This window comes from Astatotilapia calliptera, chromosome 22 (assembly GCF_964374335.1).
Source record: "Astatotilapia calliptera chromosome 22, fAstCal68.1, whole genome shotgun sequence".
Taxonomy (NCBI): domain Eukaryota; kingdom Metazoa; phylum Chordata; class Actinopteri; order Cichliformes; family Cichlidae; genus Astatotilapia; species Astatotilapia calliptera.
Window position 1 is genome coordinate 17,313,708 of NC_137442.1, and position 23,842 is coordinate 17,337,549.

The window sequence follows — 23,842 nt, forward strand, 5'->3', positions numbered from 1 at the left end:
GCACCAGCTGGCCACCATCTCTACGACAGTTAGTCTGGCTTCATGATGGATGATATGGACTATAGAAACTCTCTCTCCGTCTCTGTCTCTTACGCACACACACAGGCAATCTCAGAGGTGCATGAATGTAAATGTCTGAAAGGAATCCCCCCAGGTAGCAGCTCAGTAAATGCTGCTCTCTCTCTCACACACACACACACCCACACACACACACACACACACAGTGGCACTTTTTTCTTATATGCAGTAAATTTCCATACACACACACACCTGCTTATTATTATTGTAATATTTGCTGCAGCTACACTGAAACACACGTCCGCAGCCTTTGTGACCTTTTCTTCGCGGCTTCTGTGATTGTGTGCACTGAACAGTGATTGAACTGCCATAAACAGCACTAACACTTGTTTGCAATCATTTGCTTGTGTGTCGCCTGCAGGCTTTTCATGCAAGGTGCAGGAAATGAATTTGACCCAGCCTCTGGGCTGCCGGGGTATACATTGGGGGGGCACGGTCCAGGTGAACTGTGATATGTGGCGTGTCAGCACTGCTGAGCTGTTGCTAAAGAGAATCACTATTGATGGCTTTTGTGGCATGGGAGAGAATATATATTAGTCTTAATGTAGTTTACAAGTTTGCGGCTGTACGCCATCGCAGTTGGTGGTGAACATCAAACAGTCAAGATGTGATTGAAGTGCAGACTTTCAGCTTTAATTGAAGTGGTCTCACAAAATTATTGCATTAACTTTTTAGGAATTTTAGCCATTTTTGTACATAGTACCCCATTTTCAAAGGCTCAACTGAAGCATTTTCAGTGTTGTGTGAAGGTTCTTCTCAAAGTGTTAGCATAGCTGTTCAATGGAACTGTCAAAATGAGGTCTAATTACTTTGGTGTAAGCATGAATGGCCATGGGGGTTCTCTTTATCAGTCGAGATAAAGCTGTAAACTTTGAAAATGCAGTTAAACGTCCAAATTTATTCCCTTCTTTACATCCAGTAGGCTGGAATGGAATATGATTCTAATCCCCGGGCATCGTGTTTGACACCCCTGGTCTACAAGGTATGGAGAAACAGAGAGAGCTTAAAAGAGGTGCAAACCACTGGTTACACTCAAGAACATGAAGTCCAGCTTAGACTTTGCCCGCACTAAAAAATTCTTAGGACCAAATAGAGATGAACAAACATGCTGCAGACAATGTTATGGTATGAGCATGTAAAACTGGGATACTGGTGTTTATTGATGATGTGAACGCTGATAGAAGCAGCAGGATGAATTGTGAAGTGTACAGGGCTATACTCCCTTATCAGATTCAGACAAATGCTGCTAAACTGATTGGAACATGCGTCACTGCAAAAATGGATAATGATTCAAAGTGAAGTGAAAAAGCAACCCAAAAGTTTCTCAAAGAAATGTGATACTCTTGAAGTCAGTCACCTGATTTCCTGCCCACTAAAGCAGCTTCTAAGTTACTGAAGGCAGAAAGACCCACAAACAAGTTGCAACTACAGGTGGCTGCAGAAATAAAAAGGCCTGCATTTAATGCATTTCTTTTGCTGAACCCCTTAAATTGAAGCTGAAAGTCTTCCTTCAAATTATATCTCAACTGTTCACAGAGGCAAAACCTAACCGTATGTACTTGACCAACTACATGCAGCTCCAACACCCTGAACTGGTCTATTCATGCTCATATAATATATATGTGTCTTAACATGCGCGTCACTGTGACGGACACACTGACACCTGACTCGCCCATCCTCTGAGACAGCTATAATCAGCTTACAGTCAAACCTGTTGCCCCGTATATCACTGTGTCACCTACGTGCACATAAACAAGCTCCCATAATCCTCCCTTATACCCACAGACATAAGCATACCACCTTACTGCAACACAGCAAAATATTAATCTGTCAGACATAATGTCCTGATGTGTATCGACACAAAACAAGCACCCGTCCTGTCGCGGTTCTTCGTTTAATAAAAGAAATGTTTCACGCGGACATAATTGAGTTTTTACGACTCAAATTTTAACACCCATCTGCAGTTTAGATGCTTGATGCGCGTCCGACTAAATGAAAAATTCCACTCTAATTTGCAATAATACTTGAGGCGAGCTTCACATTAGATTAACAAACTTGGAGGTGCGGTGTCTGGGTCATGTCACCTACGTCCTTGTTTCGTGCAAACACTCCTCTGGGGGCATTCTGCCTAATTGGTTGGCTAATTAAAGTGAAACGTAAAAGGCGTCAGCTGCATCACGAGTGTATGTTGGATCTATAAAAGTAATCATGTCTCCAAACATGCATTAACCATAAAGTCATCATATTGATTTAAGTGCTTGGAGAAAACGCTGGAGAAACATGTGTCTGCATGAAGATACTCGGCTGTACAGCTGCGGTGGACAGTTTGATGGATGGGCTCAGGTTTTCATTCAGTACCTAACGTTGTAGCTCGCGTGAGGCATCGAGTGCTGTGCCTCAGCAGGGAGCACATTTCCCCTTTTTCTTTTTAAGTGTGTTACCGTTAACCTTGGATTGTCCAAGGACTACATCTGAATTTAAAAAAACCTAACAATATTTTCCCTTATTTTCCACTAGACATAAACTCTTTAGTCAGTGCTGGCGGGGTTATTGAGATTCTTATTAGGCTCCTGAGGTGTTTTGTGCTGCTGTCAGATGTGCTTTTTTGATTAATGGCCCTCTCATTGATCATAAGACGGAGTGGACAGAGACTGCACAAAAGCATCGCATTCTCCGTCGCTGCCTACCGACTTTCACTCCATTATTTATTAATTTTTTTAATGAACGAGTGCCTGTTGCGAGCTGTAGCTTCGCGTGCTCGACTGTTTAAAGCGAAAATGCAGAGCGTGTTTTCCTCCCACTGCTGGGAACACTTTAGAATTTCACTATCGATCAGCTACCAGGCGTTCTTTCATACTCATGGTGCTTTTCTGCTGGGTACTGTTTCTGCTGGGTACTGTTTCTGAGAACTTGTCGATAGTTTGCCAGCATGTTTTAATAATAAAGCTCGATATGAAGTCCACTATGTCTTCATTTAATTCCTTCAAAGGCGTTTGGATCAGCTCTGTTTGCTGTATTGGGTTTGCCTTGCTTTGATATATATTAAAAAGAGGGTTTTTTTACATCTAAATTCCTGAAAATGAAAATGTGTAACATACCTTCAGATTCTTTTAACGGACGCTGTTGGGTGATTTAAGCAACCGTGGAAGCTTTTAAAACCTCACTCTTTTCCTTTTATACACCGACTCCCATATCTAAATGTTCTTTTTGTTTTTTTTGTTCTTTTCTCCTCCAGTTACACTCCCCTCCGTCTCCTGCACCGAAGTTCGACAACCACGTTCTGTCAGACAATGAGGTAAGTGTGTGTTAAACTCCCTTATTCCCAAAACTGACGTCTCCGGTCCCGAGACAGCAGCTCCTCTGCTGTGCGAATGCAAATGCTCCGAGCACCCGAGAAAAAAAAAATAGAACACAGTGGAAAAATAGTCAGATAACATCACACAATGTGCTTGGGGGGGGGGGGACGTAGCAGGGGTCCTTGAGTATGAATGCGTCAGTGTTTTAACAATCTTATTATCTCCACTGTTGTGCCGTTTTTGACGTGCAGCTTTTTTGGCGATATTAGATGAGTAATAACCCAACTAAAGAAGAAGAAGAAAAACAACACGATTGTGGTTAACGGTTTGTGTCATTTTTGTCTTTCTCTCTCTCTCTCTGTGCCTTTCAGTCAGCGGTGTACTCCACAGTCAACAAAACAAACTGTGACGACGCTGTTAACGAGGAGGACAAAGAGCACGACTACAGCAGCATAGCGGAGATTAAAGGTCTGGTCCCGGCCTCCTCCTCCGGTGACCTCTACGCCACCGTTCGAGATATCTACAGCCAACCCGATGAGCCCGGCCCCGCCGACAGCACAGACCCAGGCTACGAAACCATCCGCATCCCAAAGACTAATAGCTCAGAGGACGAGCACCGAGCCGAGGGGTCAGACGTGGGCAAGGCGGAGCCCGACTATGAAAGCGTCGGAGAGCTGGGTCTGGGCCCAGAAATGTCCCGCCTTTAAGTCATCGTCCCCGCTCCCCTCCTCGTATCGCCTGGATGCATCTAACAGACTTCGCTGCAGTGCTTTAAGCTTGCTATCAAGGATGCTTTGGGCGCATGACTTGTGAACAGAAAACAGCTCGCCGCAGCATCCACCCAGCCGTGCACGAGCATCCTCCTTATAGCCTGGGTACGGTTTATCATATCCAAACTTGACTCCTTTAGTTCATCAGTCATGGTGAATGTCATCGGTACTGGTGGGCCTTAACAACACTTGATTGTGGAAGAAAAATATTCAATAGTTAAACTACCAAATAAATATCCAATCGCAACACTCATGCAGCATTTTAATAGTTAGCTAACGACACTATCTAAGAAAAAGAAAAAAGTAATTCAGTGCCATAAAGTGATGGTGAAATTCATGCACTTACACACGTGAAGGTTATATTATTTGTGTGCTCTCTCTGCAGCTGCTAGTCTTTCTAGTTTCATCCGAGTGACTCAGTGTCATGTTTTATTGAGGTGTCAGGTGGTGTATTTTTAGGCTTTTTTCCTGTCAGGTCGGCAACACCTCCACTGTGCATTCTCCCCAAGAAATGAGGTTTCTCCCACCCCTCTCAGTTTTGCTGCCAAACGGTTAGCAGAGACAGAGGTTGCATTCAGTAGATTTTCACCATTTAACACAGCTGATGAATTCCCTGCCGCGCACACGTGTCATTGCTCAGACTACACGGCGCATGTGTGTGGGCTTAGCGTGTCGCAGGTTGACGCTAGTCATCTGTGGCGAGCCAAAAAAACGGAAAACGAGGAGTGAAGGAAGAAGGGAAGTGTCGCAACACGTTTTTAAAGCTTTTTTTTGTTGTTGTTCTTTTAGAAGAGCTACAGTCGATGTCAAAGGGTTTTTTTTGTGAATTTCATATTTATTTGAAGACGATTATTGTTGTGTAATTGTGAAATGTTAAAGTATGTCTGTGAGAGAAAAAAGCGAATAGGCATTTATAAAAAAAAATTAAATTTCTAGCGTTTTTACTGAGATACTAAATGAAAATGAGTTGCGAGGATTGTGGCAGTTAGGTACGTGTTCCCCCCAGAGCATTTAAAGAGTTCATTGTTTTTAAAAAAACAACAAACAAATGAAAGAAAGAAAGAAAAATGAATGTGTCAGTGTATATTGTCATTTTGCACACTTTGGTCAAACAAGTTCAGATGACATATTGTGATGAAATGACGCGACGAGCTTGTATTATTGTACTTCGTATGTTTCCTCGAGTCTATTCTTGGTACAGTCTTCTGTCGGCATTAAAGCACAAGTACAGATTATCGAAAGCAGTTAACATCGCTGCACACTTTTCAACATCTAGCGCTTCTTTTTTTCTTTTAAATACAGGAAACCATGCCTGTCTCTGTGTAGCTTGAACTGACGACAGTGCCAATCGAGGCTTGTAGTTAGAGGAGTATTTTAATCAACTGTTACTCGCTGGAAAATTTAATGTGAGCTTTTACTTATTTGTACAATGTCCAGAGTCATATAGTTTTAAAATAAGATTAAAAGCACTGATTGTATGACTTGTTTTAAGAAAAAACAACAACTTCAACCATGTTTTCATGTTATTTTAACTCAAAGTTGATGGCGTTTCATATCTGAGAATATCCATTGAAATGCCAGACATATGGTACAGCTCCCTTTGGTACATGCATATTAAGAAACCTGTGGTACTTTTATTAAACACAAAAAAGAAATTGCCTCGTTACTGTTTATTTTTAAATGAATACTGCCTCTGCTTTGTGCTGTAAATATCTTTTTTTTGTCATCATTATTATTTTTATCATTGCTACAGTATGTAACCTCTTAGCAGAAAAATCGGTGTCATCTGTTTCCACCCACATCAGAATATTACAGCGTTACAGTATCTCCAGCATCGGGTTTGTGTTTCATTAGACATGCTGGAGCTCGCCCGTGGTTTCATACGGCCTGCTCTGACTGCTATCGGATTAATAAATTATATACATTTGAAGTGCTGTTGTATCTCCCAGTGTTGCTACTGTGAAAGAGGATTTTAAATGCCACTCCCCCCCCACACACCCACCTCCCAGTATTTTATGAGAAAAACATCTTTAATTATCAGTTTTGTTGTTTTCTTTTTCACTAGGAAGGAAGATCTGCCAAAGTTGGGGGGGGGGTGTTGGTGCCAAATCTAATCAGGACAAAACTTAAACACACCGCTAAAAGATGCTTACTTGCACCAAAAGATTATTCTCTCAAGCTGTTGGTCAGATAAACACATATTTCCTTATAGGGATTGGGGGGGAGTGGAGAAGCACCCTCACTAAATGAGATGATTTGCCCCCCGCCCCCTCCCTTCTCCTCCCCCTCCTCCCGCTCACGACCATCAGACAACTCTATGGTGACACCCGCCTTTGATTAAAGGGCAAAGCCTGGTTTGGCGGTTATAGCCACATCTGTCACTCCACTCTGTCCAATTTCCATTCTGTGCATGTAAATATTTTATGACATGAATTGTTCTATTAAATATATAAGTATAATAAATGGTGCCATTTTGTCTTTTAATTCTCTGGGGCGATGTCTTGTAGAAGGATTGTACGCTGGGTAAGAGTTTCCAAAAACATTAACGTTTGACATTAATTAGGTCATTTGTTTCTGTGATAACATTCTTTGGTGTATTTTCTCTGCCACGCTGGGTGATAATTACGATGAATCAGCGTGCTGGCACACTTGATTTATCAAACTGAACTTTCTTTTCAAAAGAGAGAGATTTATCCCGGGACTTTTTTGGTTCTCAGAGAGCGATAGCTTGTGAAATCACACTTTTAAATGTCTCATTTAGTACGTGATGCCAGCTATATGAGAGTTAACAGCCCTCTGAGGCGGCTTTAAGATTATTTGAAGGAAGGGGACTACCCCGGTCATCAAGTTAGAGACCCCTGGGCACAAGTGTTTAATAAGACCCTGCTGACTTTTTTCTTACAGTTCTAAAACGTTATGGAGGGCGCTGTCTATCCTTGGAAAATTAAAATGTATTTATGATGATATAAATTCATCCCTAAGTATGTAAAGTATTTTTTTTCCTTCTTCCTATAAGGATAATGCTGTTTAATCGAAGGGTCCTCACACCTGTTGTTGTCTCCCTCCTGTCCTCCTCTGCTCCCCTTTCGGTTCTTTGTGTCTTTCTGCTTCTTCTACTCCTTTCCCTCCTTTTCAGGCTCAATTGCAGGGTTGTCAAAAATAAGGCCCAGGGGTCAGAATTGACCAACAAAGCCTCCAATCTGGCCTATTGGACATCTTTGGAAAATGTGAAGAACAGCATAAATTTTGGTCTTTTAACTATATTTTAATCATTTTAATCAACTTCTTTGCACTGACTAAAAAGCAAATTTCACTGGTCAGGCCCAATTAAGATGACAATGGGCTTTATATGATCCAGTATGTAAAATGAGTTTGACATCCCTGCTCTACGATGTTCTGTACAATTAGGTCCATTAGTATACAGCAGCACATTTTTTTATTTGTATTGCCTCTTTGCTTGTTTGTGGGGTTCTCTCTGGTTTCAGTTTTTTCTTCAGGGACTGAAAAGCATGCTCTATTGGGCTGGGATTAGGTGACTGACCTGGCAATTGAAAAATATCCAATTTCTTTGATTTGAGAAACTTTTGGGTTGCTTTTGCAGCATGCTTTGAGACATTATCCGGAGAGTGTAGCCCTGTACACTTCACATCCTGCTGTTTATCCTGCTACTTCTATCAGTAGCCACATCATCGTCCTTTGGTTAACTCTCCAATTACTTTTGAGCATCTGTATGAAAATGACTGTATGAATGCAACCCCTTGAATTCAAAGTGAAAGTTTGCACTTGGTGTAAAATCCACTGTGCTGGTATAAAGATGAAAAATGATAAAAAACAATGCAATTGTATCTATCTATCCATCTATAAAAAACAAAACAGCAGTAAAAGTTGTGAAAATATATTTAAGAGTCCAAAGTTATACCCTCCTTTATTTGTTATAAAACTGTGGGACCGGTTAAAGTCTTTGCCAGGGCGATTATGGTCCCCGGACCTTATGTTCGACAACCAGTTTTACCAGAACAAAACTGGCATGTTAAAAAAAGGGAAATAACCTGTTGTTTTTATAAGCAAAAACGCAGACCAGTTCAGCTCATTTTATTTATTTATTTTTAACCAGATCATAGTAATTCAGAGGTCCCACGGCACCTGAAAAGTAGGCTGTACAAGTAGGTTAAAGCATGAAGCTTTGCTGCCTGGTCCAAATCTTCTCTCTTCCACAGCCTAAATTCCCGCCTTTTTCCTTTCTTCCCTCTGCCATAACCCCCTCCCTTCTCGCTTCCAATCTCTCCTTGCGTCATTGTTTTCAATGGAGCATCCTCCCCGGTTGCATTACCTTCTTTCGGAGGAGAAGGGGAGCGGTGGGGGCTTGTGGAGGCGTGTGCAGCGCCGACCAATTAGAGACCGCCGTGGCCGCCGGACCGCACATGTTTACAGGCAGCATTCCGCCGGTAGAGTCCCCGCTCGGTCTGAGGTGACGGCGGACTGGATGCGGCAGTAGTTGGAACCGGAGCCGGTTAACGGTCAAATTTCAATCTTTTGTAACACATACGGCGAGGTGTCGGGGTACAGAGCCGTGTGGGGCGGAAAAATTCGACGTGCTGGCTCCCGTGCCTCTATGCTCAAGCTGTTTGCCCTGTATTAGCCACCATTTTTACATAATCGTGTATAAGTGTCGCCTCGGCTCACGACTACGGCGATTAGTCCGCGTTTTCCCGCCGCCCCTTCAGCTCGCAGGGAGCAGAGAGGAAAACAAACAGGTCGAACGGAGGAAGATTGGTAGCCGGTTGGATGTAGAGGTTGTTTAGCGGCGAATGAATCGTAGTCGTCGGCTACTAATTCAGAGCTGGTCGGTTTCTTGTTTCTTTTTTTACGGGGTGCTTGTGCGCGGTGCATTCCGGACGCTGTTTGGAGTTTCCCCCTCCTCCGAGTATGTTGCCCCTTTCTAACATTTTGTCAGGGCTGTTGGAGCGCGTAGTCTACCCGCTGCAGTTTTGTGTTTTTCACGACGCTGTTTACCGGCTATAATTCGACGCTTAATGATTTAATTTTACCGGCTCGCCGGCTTTGAATACAGTGAAACAGTTTTTAGAGATGCACACGAGGCGCCTGGTGAAGCGCTCGGTCCTCGGCAGCCGCGTTTATGCGCCGAGTCCGACGGGGGACGGTGCCCCGGTGACAGGAGTGGTCCAGGCTGTCAAGCAGGAAAACAGAGACTTGTCGGCTGCGGGAGCCCGGCGAAGCGTCTACACCGTGCTCATGCAAGACGGGAGCCTCAAGGAGTTCTCCGAGGAGGAGATAGCCTCGGGCTTCAACCACACCGCAGCCAAAGGACCACTCAAGTCCAGCCTGAAGGTACGTGGGTCCGACCGGCAGGCGACGCTTCACTGTTGTTGTTGTGCGGTGTTTTGCAGCGTTTAACCGCTTCCTGCACGGAGCGGATTTAACGGTGTCACCGCCGCCGTTCCCGCCGCCGCGGACGAGAGATTTAACCGGCTGGGATTTAAAAAAATGCATTATGCTGTTATTGCTATAATGAGTCGTTTGCATATTGAAGCATATAACGGACTGTCATGACATTTGGCGACATCAGATATATAGGACAAAGGGCTTGATGGGGCCTGCGCAATGTTTATGTGGGCTAGTGGGTGGGTAAGATGAGGCAAACAAACACGCTCTGACTGCAGCGTTTTAGATTGATGTAAATAACCGGCCCGAGGTTTTTGCATGCTCGCCGCCTTATATTTTATACATATATGTATGTGAATGTGACATTTCTTACAGATAATTCTGCGCAACCGGCATTTAATTGCACATTTGGTTAAAGACTTAATTACATTTAGGTTTTTTTGTTGTTGTTGTTTATTTTTCTCTCATTCATATATTAATGCATGTTACACAGTTTAAAATCGATCGTCTCTGTGTGCACTCATTCTGCTCAAGGGTGTTATTGTTTTAAGAGCTATTATAAAAGAGATCACGCGCACTTCTTGTTGCATTAGAGTCAAGATAGTAAGTTGTGACGGTGTCCAAATCTGCAGTCCTGATGTAGGCCTAACAAGCGATGATCTGATTGCCTTGCAATCCAACTTGAATGCTTTTCTGTCACGTGGCCCCAAATAAAGATTGTGCGAGGAAGAAAAGGCCAATTCAGCTCTTGGATGAGCACACTGTTTCTAACATAGGGGAAGTGTGTGTGTGTGGGGTATTGTGTTCATCCTTTTTATAGCGAGGGAGTGACTGAGGAATGCTTGTGGCTGAATAACAACTTTTTTTGATGCTGTGATTTTGATTGCATTTCTTGTGTGTGTGTTTTCATGTTGTTGATGCAGAAACTTGCAGGCTGTAATCTTCAGTCTTATTTCTATGACCAAAGCTGAAATGTTGAGCCACAGTTTGTGGATCTGTCACAGTTCCTGCAGCAGTAAATTGTACTCTTCTGCCTGAAAATGCACATAAATCTCGTAAACTGTTATTTAAATCGTTACAAACAGATGCCAGATCTTCCCAAAGATAAACCCGCTCTTCGGGGGGACTTGTTAGATCTGTGAGTGATGGGAAATGCAGTGTGAACTTAGGTCTCCCGTTTTGCAGTTGTGCATGCAGTGATCAACACAAAAGCTGTTGCACAATTCTGTTACAGTCCCCAGCGCAGGCTGGAGAAGTGCAGCTGAGGGTGAGAACGTATTCCTGTCAGCACAATGGTCAATTCTCTTTCAGCACGACTCAATTCCCGCTGATGTCGAAAACAAGCCATAAAATGAGGAGGAGGGGTATGCTCTGTATGTGCGTGTGTGTCTGTGTGTGTATGCATTCACATGTGCATCTGTGTTGCTTTTTGTGTGCATTAGGGCGCTAATATAAATGTGATTTTCATCTGTTGTGTGTTTTGGATCTTTAACGAGTGAGATGTGACTGCTTTAAATCCTGGAACAGGAGCTGTTTGTGAGAGCATGCCACCCCGTTTGAACAGCAGCAGCTGTACAGCCGACAAAGTGGGCGCCCCCAGGTTGGCAACGGGTGGCGTGCTCCAAAGAATCTGGATGCTTGGCTCTGTGCCCAGAATGGCGAACGAATGGTCCCTGTTTTGCATGGGGCGGGAGTGGGGGGGCGCGATGCCACTTGTTGACTTGCTGTTTTGTGCAAATGTATGTTGTGTGAGAACTAAGTTACGGTGATTTCTCCAGCTGCTAACAAAGAGATCTCACTCACTTCTTGTTGGGCCGGAGCTGTCGTTGTTTGTGTTTGTTGCACACCGATGCGGGAGTCAATGAAGCAAGCTTGTTGACAGAGGCTGTGACTCTTTGTTCTAAGGCGGTGATCTCAGGCGGGCCCGTCGCTGGCTGAGCTTATTGGTTCGCTGAGCAACATCAGCAGGAACTACAGTCAGTCTGGATGCTGGCACCCATGTGGAAATGGATGAGTAATCCTTTGAGGGTGAAGGAAGGTTATGAGTGTGTATATATATATATATATATATATATATATATATATATATATATATATATATATATATATATATATATATATATATATATATATATATATATATATATATATATATATATATATATATATATATATATATATATATATATATATATAAGTGGTAACCTATCTACAAAAAAAGTATTACTAATAATGATAATAATAATTTGTACATAAAGGCTCATTTACCATCATTTGCTTCTGAGTGTTTGACATTGACCATACTAGACTATGGACTATGTCTACAAGGTGTTACATCCACTTGTTATACTGATAAGACTCTCCAGCTGTGTCCATTTTATAGACTATTTAAGATGGCAATGGCGGGTTAGTGAAGTTCTGCTGTGAAGCTTCGAGCTGAGTATTTTTACCAGTATCATCTTGGTATTAAGATGTAACCAATCAGAAGTGGACTCAGGGACACCACACACTCACTGGTTTACAACTTGTGATCGACAGGTACACAGTGAGTTGGTTTTAGCCTCTTTTTTTGACACTAATGTATTCAGTATGATTTTAAAAGTAGTGATGGAGCTCATAAACTCATTAAGAAACTGTTAATGAGATCACACATTGGGGCAGTTATAGAGTTTGAAAAATTTGCAGCCTGCTGGCCATTGAAAAGAATGCAGGCTTAAGTGGAGCCCGACCGATTTATCGGTGGGCCGATATTTTCAGCCATTATTAGTTATCTATTGAACTGTTGGTATTGACGTTTATAAAGACAGATGGAAAAAAAAGAAAAAGAAATCAGAGAAAGAGCCCTTCACTGATGTTATGATTGTTGATGATGCATAGTTTGTCCACCAGAGGGCACTCCACAATTTTTCTGTTCCGAAACCGGGTTTGGAAGCTACCTACACAACAACCAGCTGACCTGAGTGGAGTCGGTCAGAGTGTACACGAGTAAATACACGTTACAAATATTAGAGAAATCTGTGTATGTCTCGTGTGTCTGAAAGAAAAAAATATTGGCAATATCAGAATATACGATTTTTTTTAATCACCAAATGTCTGTCGAAATTGGTCTTAAAAATCCCGTATTGGTTAGACTCTTCTGCATTGGCTTCCCTTTTCAGACCTTGAAGCGACTTTCATTTTTCATACACAGTCTATTGTGTGTGTCAGTAATACTCTGAATATAAAAGAAGATGACACCAGCAAACATCCTTAGCTGCTAAAGCTATTGTGCGTTACCGACATGTTCTCAAGTCAAGGAACCAGTACATCATAAGTAAAAGGATAAAAAAGGTGATAACTTCATCCACTCACTAAACCTTAATGTATACAGTGCATCCAGCTGAGATCATTTGGAGCCCAGCTAAAATAATCAAACTAAACACAGTCATTTAAATCTGTCTTTTATTTTTAAATTAGTTAGACACCTTGGGCTGTGTAATTAAAATGTAGATTTTTCAATTTGTACATAACACCCTACAGGCAGCTATAGCCCACAGTTTGGCACATGTTATGCTCAGGATATTTGGCCCAGCCTGATTAGATTGACTCACCAGGCACCATGCCAAAGGGTCATTTTGACAAAGTATTCATATTGTAAGTTAATTTTAATTAAAAAAAAAAAAGTGATGTTATTGCCATGTGCCAGGATATTTTTGTATGAGGATGATACACTTTTCCCCCTTAATTTAATATTTAAAACATCCAAAAAATATATTGCTGCACTTTTTTTGAATGAAATTGTGTTTTAAAAAAAGCCAATGTTTGTTTGCATTTTTTTTTAAACTTGTGGTCAGGATGTGGTTCAGTCCAGGAATGCCATATTGGAAAAACTGAGATTATGAGTAAGCCATTAACTGTCTTTATCAGAACTATTTTTAATAGTCATAATAGAAATTCCTCCCAGCAACAAAGACCCACATGAGCTAACAGACGTGGTTTCCACTGAAATTCTTTATTATGACCTTTGACCTGCACAGGTAGAAGAATCTTTACGCTTCACAAACTGCTGTAAGTAGGTTACGAGTTTTAATTTGTGTCTCTTTGAGTGGGACACAGAACGAGAATGATAGATGAGGAGAGGAGGGACACTCCGGGTATTTGTTCTCTGCACAGGCACTCACGCACGCACGCACACACACACACACACACACACACACACACACACACACACACACACACACACACACACACACCAGCTTTGACATATGCAACTCACATTTCACCACCGATTTGGCATGATTCACAATTTCCTGGCTCTCTGCAACGCTATAATTCATAAGCCCGGTGAAAGGAAGGAATTACGGTTGGTTTTATCCGAGGAATACACTCATCTTACACACAACACCTAATCTTCTCCCAGCCGGTGTAATCCATCTTGTTGTTTTGCTCAAGTTTGTGTTTTCATTGTGTATTTTGCACAGCACTGGGCATTTTTTGTGACGAGACTATATCATGAATGATATTTGATATCCATTCGTCATGTTTTTTTTCTGTCTCATTAATCGAAATGAATGGTGTTGTGTGTTAGGCGTGTGCATTCTGTGTGTGTGTGTTGACTTTTCCACAGTAAAGACTAATCCTGTTGCACTGCTTTAAGATAATGATCTAGTTCACACACACGAACAGACACACACTGGCCTGAATGCCATTCTCCTCAGCGCTCGGTGTGGGCAGCTGTGTGTGTCACTCTGCTTTTGTTTTGCCATTTTCTCAGTGTGTTTTTCTAAGATCACCGTGGCTTTAGCTACAAACAGAGGTGCGTGTGTATTTGTGTGTCTGTGTTGGTGGGTGCATTTGCGCTTGTTTTTTGATCCGACAATCTTGCCAGAGCAGGTCACCTTAATGGCTGAAGCCCTGAAACAAAGAAAGCCATTGTTGCTGGTTACCCCAGTCTACCTTGAACTTCATTCTGCTTTTTTATTGCTTCTGCAATGTTGCCCGAATCGTAGCAAGATGAATCAGTATGTCTGTGAGATAAAACAGGCAGTTTATCTGAGACTTTATTTTGCCGTAACAAAAAAAAAAGTTGTTTTTATTACCCTTTAAGGATTTATTTAATTAATAAACACCATTACTTTGGTTGTGGCAATAGACTGTACATAAAAGATGACTATTTATGTGAAAATGCTCCTTGGCTTCCGTGAACTATGATGTTAGTCAACATTTTATAGTCTCTGTTGACAGTTTGATTCTTATTTAATAAAACACAATGTTTACGTTATGAAATCTGTAGTCTTACAGTAAAACTAGAGCTGGGCGATAGCACGATAACGATATGTATTGCGAAATAACTTTTTCTCGATAGAAAAATTAAACTATTGCAATAGACCTCACCGCTCTTGTCCTCTTAAAAAAAAAAATAAAAGAACAGCCAATCCAAATTAAGTAGCGCAGAGCCGAACCAATCACAGCCGCAGCGTCACATCACGTGACTTGTTACGTACAGCACAAGTGCCAAGCCGCACATGTGTATTTGTTTGGGAAGCAGCCAGCCGCCGTGCCGCCCGGGTAATGGAGGAAAAGAGTGCGCCGACTAGAGAAAAATCAACCGAGAGCGTGACCGAAGGTTACCGAAGAGAAAACAGATGATGGTTGTCGAACGGAAGAGCCATAGAAGTTCCTTAGTGTGAAAGTATTTTGGCTATTTCAAGTCTGACAAAAAACAGAATAGCACGCACTGTAAATTGTGCCGAAAACAAGTCTGGAAATACAATAAAGCGGTGCATGCTCAATCTCTGACTGGAAGCGCTAATTCGTCATTCGGCTTTTGTCAGACTAAAGTACCTGTTAAAACTGTTTGAAAAGCTCAGCTATACAACAAGGAGAGATTGAGAATTTCCTTTTAGTTCTCAGTTTATTTGATATTGACAAAAGTTAGTCAGTTTTGTCTGTTCTTCTGTAAAACAAACTAAGATTTATTTTTAGAATTAATATTTTGTTTCTAAGTGGAATTGACAATTTAGTCTGTTTTGTTTGTTCTATTTTGAAACTTAAACGCTTTAGCGGCTGCCTTTTGTGTAGTTTGCAATATTTGCCTTTATTTATCTGAAAAAGTCTCATGTTCCTTAAGTACATCTACCCTGTTGAACTTATTATGGGAAATAAATATTTAAATAAAAACAAGCTGCTGATTATTTCACATTTTACTTGTGAGCAACGGCACATTTAAATCTTACAAATATAGTTATTTGGCTTATATCGTGATAGATATCGTTATCGCCTGAAACGAAAAAAACATATCGTGATATGAAAAAATCTTATATTGCCCAGCTCTAAGTAAAACCAATGCAATGCAGCAGGGTTGACCTATATTCTTATTTCTTGAGAAGTTACTGAATAAGTGTGCAGTGTCCCCAAGTTTCTCAGTCTGATCCAACCCTTGCTTCTTATATCTGACAAAGCCACTCTGTTTGAGGCTTGGCTATGGGAGATAAGTAACCAATGTGATGATGTAGTGAAACCAGTGAAATATACTTCCTCTCTATGTATTTGTTTAAAATACAATGATAGGGTTTTTTCTGTGTATAAGAATGTCTGGGACCAAAGACTTAGGATAATAATATATATAATTTGTTTTTTTTAAGCATTAAAAAGCCGGAAAGGCCATCAATTTCAAGTAAGGCCTAGTAAGGACAGATTTACACTTTACTGTTGTTTATGCCAAATTCTGACCATATCGTCTGCACACACTGGTTGTAACCAGCGTCCTGTCCGCTTGAACCGGTCTGGCAGTTTTCTGGATGTTGTCTCTTTTTAAGACCTTTCTTTGTAAACCATAGAGATGGTTATGTGGGGAAAAATCCCAGTAGATCAGCAGTTTCTGAAATCCTCACCCAGCCTTTTGGGCACCAACAACCATGCCCCATTCAAAGTTACTTAAATGACCTTTCCTCGCCATTCTCATGGTCAGTTTGAACTTCAGCATGTCTGCATGGCTAAATGCATCAACTTGCTGAAATGTTATTGGTTGACTAGATATTTGTGTTACCAAGGAGTTAAGCAGATGTTCCTAATAAGGTGGCTGTGATACATACATACATGCAAACCCTTCTTTCACTCTCTGGCCTTATCAATAAATTGCTCACATTTCTTCCACTAAAACCTGATGGTGTTTGTGAAAGTACAGATGATGCTGTTTTTAAAAATGAATTTTCTTTTTTTTTTAAACAAATTACTTTAAAAGCAAGTGTGGTGCTATTATGTAATGTTTTATTATATTTTTGCTCATGACAGTGCAGTCTTTTGTGGAAAACCTCATCCCTCCAAAACGTCTGCAGGAAGAATAATAGACTGGTTTTGTGACTGACCACTGTTCATTTTTTACTCTGTCCAGTGTGTTTTGGCAAAGACTTTTTTTAGGCCCAAGAATGTGGAAATTTTCTTAAACCGTATTTAGACTGTGTTCTATCACATTTGAAATGTAAACATTCAAATTCAAATTTTAGCTGCCAGGTTTTGAGGCAGCCAATGCCCAGACCTTATTTTCTGTCTATTTTTACTTTTGGTTACTCTCTTTAATAATAAATTGAAATGGACTCATTCTGTAGATGTGTTCTTCACCAGTAACAGAATTGCAAAAGATATTTATCATTATGACCTTGTTAAATAAAAAAAGAGGCCATTTGAAGGAGCTGATTGCTACTTCATCATTTCTTCCAACTTATTTATGTGGTATTTCTGCACAAGCACTGAATTATTTCTTTTTTTCGCCTCTCTACAGCAGAGCTCCAGTAACGGAGCTCCAGATGGCCAGAAGGTGGAGGGCAGCTGTCTGAGCCCAGAGCCAGCGGAGGAGCAGCGTTCAACGGACGGAAAACGTGTTAGCCGGGACTCTGACACCCGATCGGTGTCCCTGCTGGAGCAGAAACGCAAAGTAGTCTCCTCCAGCATTGACGTCCCCCACGCTAGGTAGGACTGTGTATATGAAATTCTCTAGCAGTGACAGTCTGATTCCTATCCTGCAGGCAGCTTGGCTAGAGTGGTACAGGCAAAGTTCACGAAAAGTTTATGACATAGATATGTCATCTCACAAATAGGACAGACCTTATGTGGGCTGACATCCTGTATTTTATTTGATCCTCGAAGCCAATTTTGCAGCACATAGTTTACAAGATAATTTGGCAAGAGTCTGCTTTACTCCATTACATAAATATTTTATTATATGGCCTCACACATGCTACACTCTTCCAACATACAGTGTTGTGTGTGTGTGTGTGTTTATTATAAATAGATAGATATATAGTTGCATAGATGTGTATGTGCAAGTAATCCAAATCCATATAATCCAAAGGTTCAGGCTTCAGACTGATGTAAACACTCAACAGTTTGTTTGTTTTTTTTCTACTGTTAATGTGGATGATGTCATCTCGGGCAGACAGCTGTCTGAGAACATGCCTCAAAGAACTGCTTTTCAAACCTTCTCCTTGTGATCGAGACAAGAAAGTTGACTTCAAGGGAGGGAGAGGGTAGCTAAAACTGCTTCCTGACATAGCGTGAACTACACCAGTGTCTACTATAAGATAAATGTGGATTATTATGAATCGTGACTCACATAAAGCTAGTTTAGTAGAATCCAAGAGTAAAAATATGGAGGCGGAAATGAGCATAATAGGTCCTCTATAAACCGATCCAGACATTTTGTTGATTTAGGATTCTATCCGTGTTCTGAATATTAAAAGGTTTTCAGCAAAATGTTGCTTTTGGATGCTGTTTCTTTAACTTGCAGAAGCATTTATGGGTATTGTTATTTAAACGGCATGCCTCTCTGGTGGTTTCTCAACAGTTACCCTGTTGAGCGTCTTTCCTGCTACACAGCAAAGACACCGTGGCCTTGCAGAATACTTTGCCCTTATAGCCCGCGTGTACAGTTGTTGCTTTCATGTGGTATAAACATTGTGGCACATATTCCAAACTGATCCTACATGCAGAACATAACCCTATACAACTGGAAATAATTATTATGTTATGATGCATTAGTTATTTCTTTACTCATTCGGTGGTTCTCTTTACACTGCACACACACACGTGCACACACACGTGCACACACACGTGCACACAAATATTATTTTAGACCACCAGACTAATTCCCCACATAAGCCATTTCCACAATAGAGCAGTTAACCATTGGTGGGCAGCAGTGCACGACAGTGAAGTTCTATCTAATAAAGGAACAACACTCTTTCTCAATTAAATGTGAAACCCTAATACCTTGTAAAGCACTTTGCTGTTATTGGACATCACTCCTCATTACCTGCCTTCACTCTGCTGCTGGAGTCCAATCGATGGCAACTTGCTGAAAAGTACAGCAAAAGTTTCCCATTTGTGCAACTTTATCACTCCATCCTGAGCTATTGCCTTAAATTTAACTGTTATTTGTTGATGAGTCATTGATTAGAAGCTGCCTTATGGCCCATTAAGAAGGAAGAAAAGTCTATCGCATAGATTAGACTGGAATTTCATACTTGTCCTTTGGATGGGGATTGCAAAAATATTGATATTTATGTGTTTATGGTTGGATGTCTTATTGATTATCTTGCTGCTCAAGTTTATGTGCAATCACTAGACCAACTTCATGTTGTCTAGTGATTGCACCTCCTCCCGCTGAGGCCAGCTAAAAACATTGTAGCCACAGGGAGATGTCTTATAAGTCACATTCAGAAATCCTCATAAAATGACTGAAATAAGACATGACCTTCAGAGAGCTTCACATCTTCAGAGTTATTGGTGTGGGCACACACAGCACTCCGAAAATCCAAATTGGCTCTCCAGCCAGAATTCCAACTGGATTATGTATGCTGTGATCTTATTTAGACTGTGCAGACATCTCTAAGGCACCAAAAACATGAGCACTGTGTGCAATACTTCTTAAATACGTGTGTATATAGAAGCAACCAATGACTAAAGTTAGATTTGGTTTTAAACTATGAACACCTTTGCGTATTTGGGTGTGAAATGAAAAGCTAACAATGGCTGCCATGGCTACTTTTAGCACATTGCCATGGCATGATGGCGTTTTGCAATGTGCTTCTGGAGTCGGGGGCTGTGCTATAACAAAAACTAGTCGTGTCAGATTGTCAGAATAGATCGCACTAATTCCAATCTCATGGTTAGAGGTTAGGATATGGTACCTAAACCCACTATCCACTCTAATGAAGGGCAGCAGATCTTTCACAGTAAACTTGGAAAGAACCCTGTAATTATGTTTTGGTTTTTTTCCCTGCTTTGTTCTAATGAAGCTCTGGCTGCCACTTGTTGAAACACTAATACGAACATTTAAGAAGAAGTCCTTGAAACCAATTCTGTGTACAGACTTTTGTGAAATGATAGCAAGTGTTATCTTCATTTGACAAGTCAAGGTTACACTTCACTTTTTTTGTTTTTTTTAGCTTGACAATTTCCATCTGCATCTGAACCAAAAGCTGCTAAAAAAGCAAAAACAGTCAAACATGCTGAAATGCTCTGGCCTTATCAGATCTTGTATTTTTAAGTCTTTTCTGGGGTTGTTTGTGTTACTGCCTTTTTGCACATCAGCAACTTTGTCATTATTAGGGATTTGTTAGTTATTTCACTTCGTGAGCCAAAAAATGAAAGTCACATAAATACCATTTGAAGTCATAAGCCACTTTTCCATAGATTTTTCCATTTTTCAATAAATCGCTGCACCACCTTCCTATTTTCATCGCAATAAATTTAAACAAATGAACTTCTGTACAGTACTCTACTTTCATTTATACCTGAAAGACACCTCTCTTCTGTTTCTGAACATTATTTTTCTGCCTTCATTCGGCAGACACAGTAATGACAGAGACAGGAGACATGGGAAGATAAAGCAAATGTCTATATGTGCAGATGACTTGTTTGCCCCTTAATAAAGTTTCAGCATTGAAGAAGAATAATTGTGGATTATAATTGTGCAAAAGCAGACTCCCCCCCCCCCCCCCCCCCCCCCAAAAAAAAAAAAGAAAATCAATTTTCAGCCCAATTCATAAAGTGTGCTTGCACAATCAAGAAGATGGAAAGTTCATTGTTGCTGCCCCTGAGAGCAGGTATGATTCTAAGCTCTTTCTTTAGATATCCCCACAGTGACCTCGTCGGTATACAGCTCCATTATTGCCTCAAGATTAAGATCCAAAGGTCTCATCCGCTGCACACCTGCGACCAATTTTAAACCTGCTCCCACACTGGGGAAGAAATTGTGTCGCCGCTGACCACAGAGTAACGTTTATCTGTAATGAAGACAAAGGGGCAAAGAGACGAGAGGGAGGGAGGTGGCGAGGAGTAATGGTAAATGGCCTGTATTTATATAGCGCTTTACTAGTCCCTAAGGACCCCAAAGCGCTTTACATATCCAACCCTAACCCTAACCCTGGTGATGGCAAGCTACATTGTAGCCACAGCCACCCTGGGGCGCACTGACAGAGGCGAGGCTGCCGGACACTGGCGCCACCGGGCCCTCTGACCACCACCAGTAGGCAACGGGTGAAGTGTCTTGCCCAAGGACACAACGACCGAGACTGTCCAAGCCGAGGCTCGAACCGGCAACCTTCCGATTACAAGGCGAACTCCCAACTCTTGAGCCACGATCGCCCCACTGGTGGCAAAGGGACGAGGGAGCCCAAGGAAGCCCAAGCACCGAGGGGAAATTTGTGCATACAGCGGAGGGGAAGAAGGTAACGGAGCTGAGAGAGCATGTGTAGCTATTAAGTTAACAGCAAAAGAGAGAGGAAAGGGAGAAAATGCCTGAGGATTTTTGTCAGAGAGAACTCTCCAGAGAAGTCTGACCTTGAGGTTGTTAATTGCGCTCTGAAAAAAAAAGTTCCCTCTCAACTTGTGATTTACCAAGAAAATGTCTGGCTGTTTGATGGCTCTCCAGATCCCTTGCAACCTAGAATACAATAGGTTCCCTCCCTCGCTGGGATTCAGTGAAGTACCCAAATGCCTCTTCTGCAATCATTGGGAAACTAGAGGAAAAATGACAGTGTGCCATATAAGATGTTGGACCTCGGGGGGCTTTTTGTAACTACATTTCATGCTTCTGCCAGCTTGTCCAACTCTCTGTGCTTTATCGAGTAGCTGCGTACATTGCTTTTGTTTGCAGGATGCTTGCTTTGGCAACTTTTTATGAGTCCTGCAAACAGAAATCGATGGCATTGCATGATTGACATGTGTTGACTGATATTTTTTTCCATCACTACAACCCTCAAACGCTCAGAAATGATTTCCTTTTTTTGTCTTTAAAAAAAAGATTTATTCTGCACATTAAGAGTAGAAAGATTTGCTCACTGCGGCAGGTTCTGATTTGTTTATTGCCATGTTTGTCTTTGCTGAATTATCAGACATGGTTAAACATTGTCAGACTGTAGTCTCAGCCAGCTGCTGGGTCTGCTCCTTCCTCCAAGGGCTTATGTTTTCTTTATTCAGGAAACGGCCAATTGTAACAAGAGCTAGTGGGGCCAGACCAGTGGAAAACGAATGGCTTGGCTCTTGACAAATAGCATTCAGGAGACTAATTGCTAGCAGGGGAAGTGAAGTATAACCCTAGATGAAGGCAAAATCAAGAGTGCTTTGCTTGTTATTACAAAATCCCAAAACAGCAGATCTGAGGGTTTAAATCCTCTTCTCTTCAGAAAGCCAGCAACCCCCCCACCCCACCCCAAATCTGTCTAGCATTAACAGAGGTTATTCATGTATTTCTAAATGACTGGACCCCTTGCTGTTCCTCCATGATGTTTTTTCTTTCCTTGTTTCTTTTTTTAATACATAAAAGCTCAACAAAGTTACACATGTAATTTAATTATGGTAACTGATGACAAGGAGTCTGGTGGGGTGGACTGGAATTTGGGAGGGGACCAACTTCAAAACCAGCATTGTTGCCAAGAGCATTTTGTTATTGTCATTTTTTTTATTGTTGATCAGTGTGCTTGCAGATCACCCAGTTTAGTGCGCTGAGCCAACCATGTGCTCCACTCTCAGAGCCGCCTGCATCAGCCAACTCAGGCATGGAACAAGGCCAAAGACAAAAAGAGGCCCAGAGGGACTCTCAAATTATCGTTTGTCTTTTGATAAAGTGGCACGGCCTGTAATCAGTTTGTTTTCCTGCTGTTCGGTGGTTTTGTTTGTGTTTATGGAGTTTTCTTACCTTTTTGGAAACACCGCTGCAGCTCTCGCTGCTTTTGCACAACGTGTTTGTGTTTGCGGTGAGCGCCGGCGCTCGAGTTTCGAAATAAGAGAAAGTAGGGGAGCGGCGTGGGTTTTCGAAAGAGTGAGTGACATAGAGGGAAAGCGAGAGAGGGAGGGAAAAAGCGCACTGTGCATTTGCCAAAGAAAACAGTTTTCTTGGTTTGGATGCCAGTGGAGTTTAGAAACCAGAAGATTACTATCTGAAAAGACAAATCATTCCTTCTCCTCCACTGTCTAACTTTCCTAATCTCAGTGGGCCTTTATCTGATTGGATGTTGATGGGGTTTTTTTTTCTCCTCACAACAGTTTGACCAAACCAGGTGTGCTGAGGCAAATATTCCGACAATCTGATTGGCTTTACCACACACAGCTAAAAATAACAGAAACGTGTTTGTATTCATATAAAAGGAACATTGTTCAGCATGTGTAAATCAGCGTTCCTGCTTTTGAACCATAAAAACGGCTTCTGAAAATACGAATGTTGTGATTTATTTTGATGGCAGCCTTAGCTGGGATTTTTAAATTTATTTATTTAGTTGTTTTTTTTTTATTTTAAGCACATTCCTTAAATACAAGCAAATGGAAAATGGAGAGAACAAAAGAAAAGAAGGAAAAAAACACATTTGGATGCAGTGTGTTTACAGGCCACCCAGTAGCTCCCACCCCAAACACCACTGGATGTCCTGTGGTGAATAAAACCTGAACACTGATCAGAAAACTTTAAAGATGCTTGATTTGGTGCTGTATAAATAACTTTTAATTGAACGTCAGTGGCCGATATTCATCTGTTGTGTCACTACAGTTTGTACAGGCTAAAGGGTTAAAGAGCATGTGACTCAGAGCTGAAGGAGCTTAAAACAAAGATTTCTTTGTTTCTCTTGAACACGAGGGGAGATAAATAATGACGTCTGTATCATCTGTTGGCCAAATCGTTTTAAACATCGATATCAGCTCAGGATTTCACATTCATTGCATCCCGATTAAATCACTCTTAGATTTTTTTATCTTGCCTTAGCCTTGGAGTAGGATAAAGACAGCTTTATTTTTATGCTTTATTGTCGTGGAGCCCTGATAGAA

At 41.4% G+C, this 23,842-nt stretch overlaps 2 protein-coding genes across 7 annotated transcripts in view; both read left to right on the forward strand.

The window, feature by feature from the left end:
* pag1 (phosphoprotein membrane anchor with glycosphingolipid microdomains 1) overlaps positions 1–4,426 on the forward strand; it is a 59,796-nt gene extending 55,370 nt beyond the window's left edge. For all 5 annotated transcript variants that reach the window (XM_026155477.2, XM_026155475.2, XM_026155479.2 and 2 more), the window contains 2 exons: positions 3,314–3,373; positions 3,746–4,426. In XM_026155477.2, coding sequence (XP_026011262.1) covers positions 3,314–3,373; positions 3,746–4,081 — 396 coding nt within the window. In that variant the 3' untranslated portion in view covers positions 4,082–4,426. The remainder of the gene's footprint in view (positions 1–3,313; positions 3,374–3,745) is intronic.
* Positions 4,427–8,236: 3,810 nt separating this feature from the next.
* Positions 8,237–23,842, forward strand: part of znf704 (zinc finger protein 704) — a 64,994-nt gene continuing 49,388 nt past the window's right edge. Inside the window, exons 1-2 of one of the 2 annotated variants that reach the window (XM_026155794.2) lie at positions 8,237–9,493; positions 17,307–17,494. In XM_026155794.2, coding sequence (XP_026011579.2) covers positions 9,233–9,493; positions 17,307–17,494 — 449 coding nt within the window. In that variant the 5' untranslated portion in view covers positions 8,237–9,232. The remainder of the gene's footprint in view (positions 9,494–17,306; positions 17,495–23,842) is intronic. The other variant, XM_080296590.1, reaches the window with a different exon arrangement.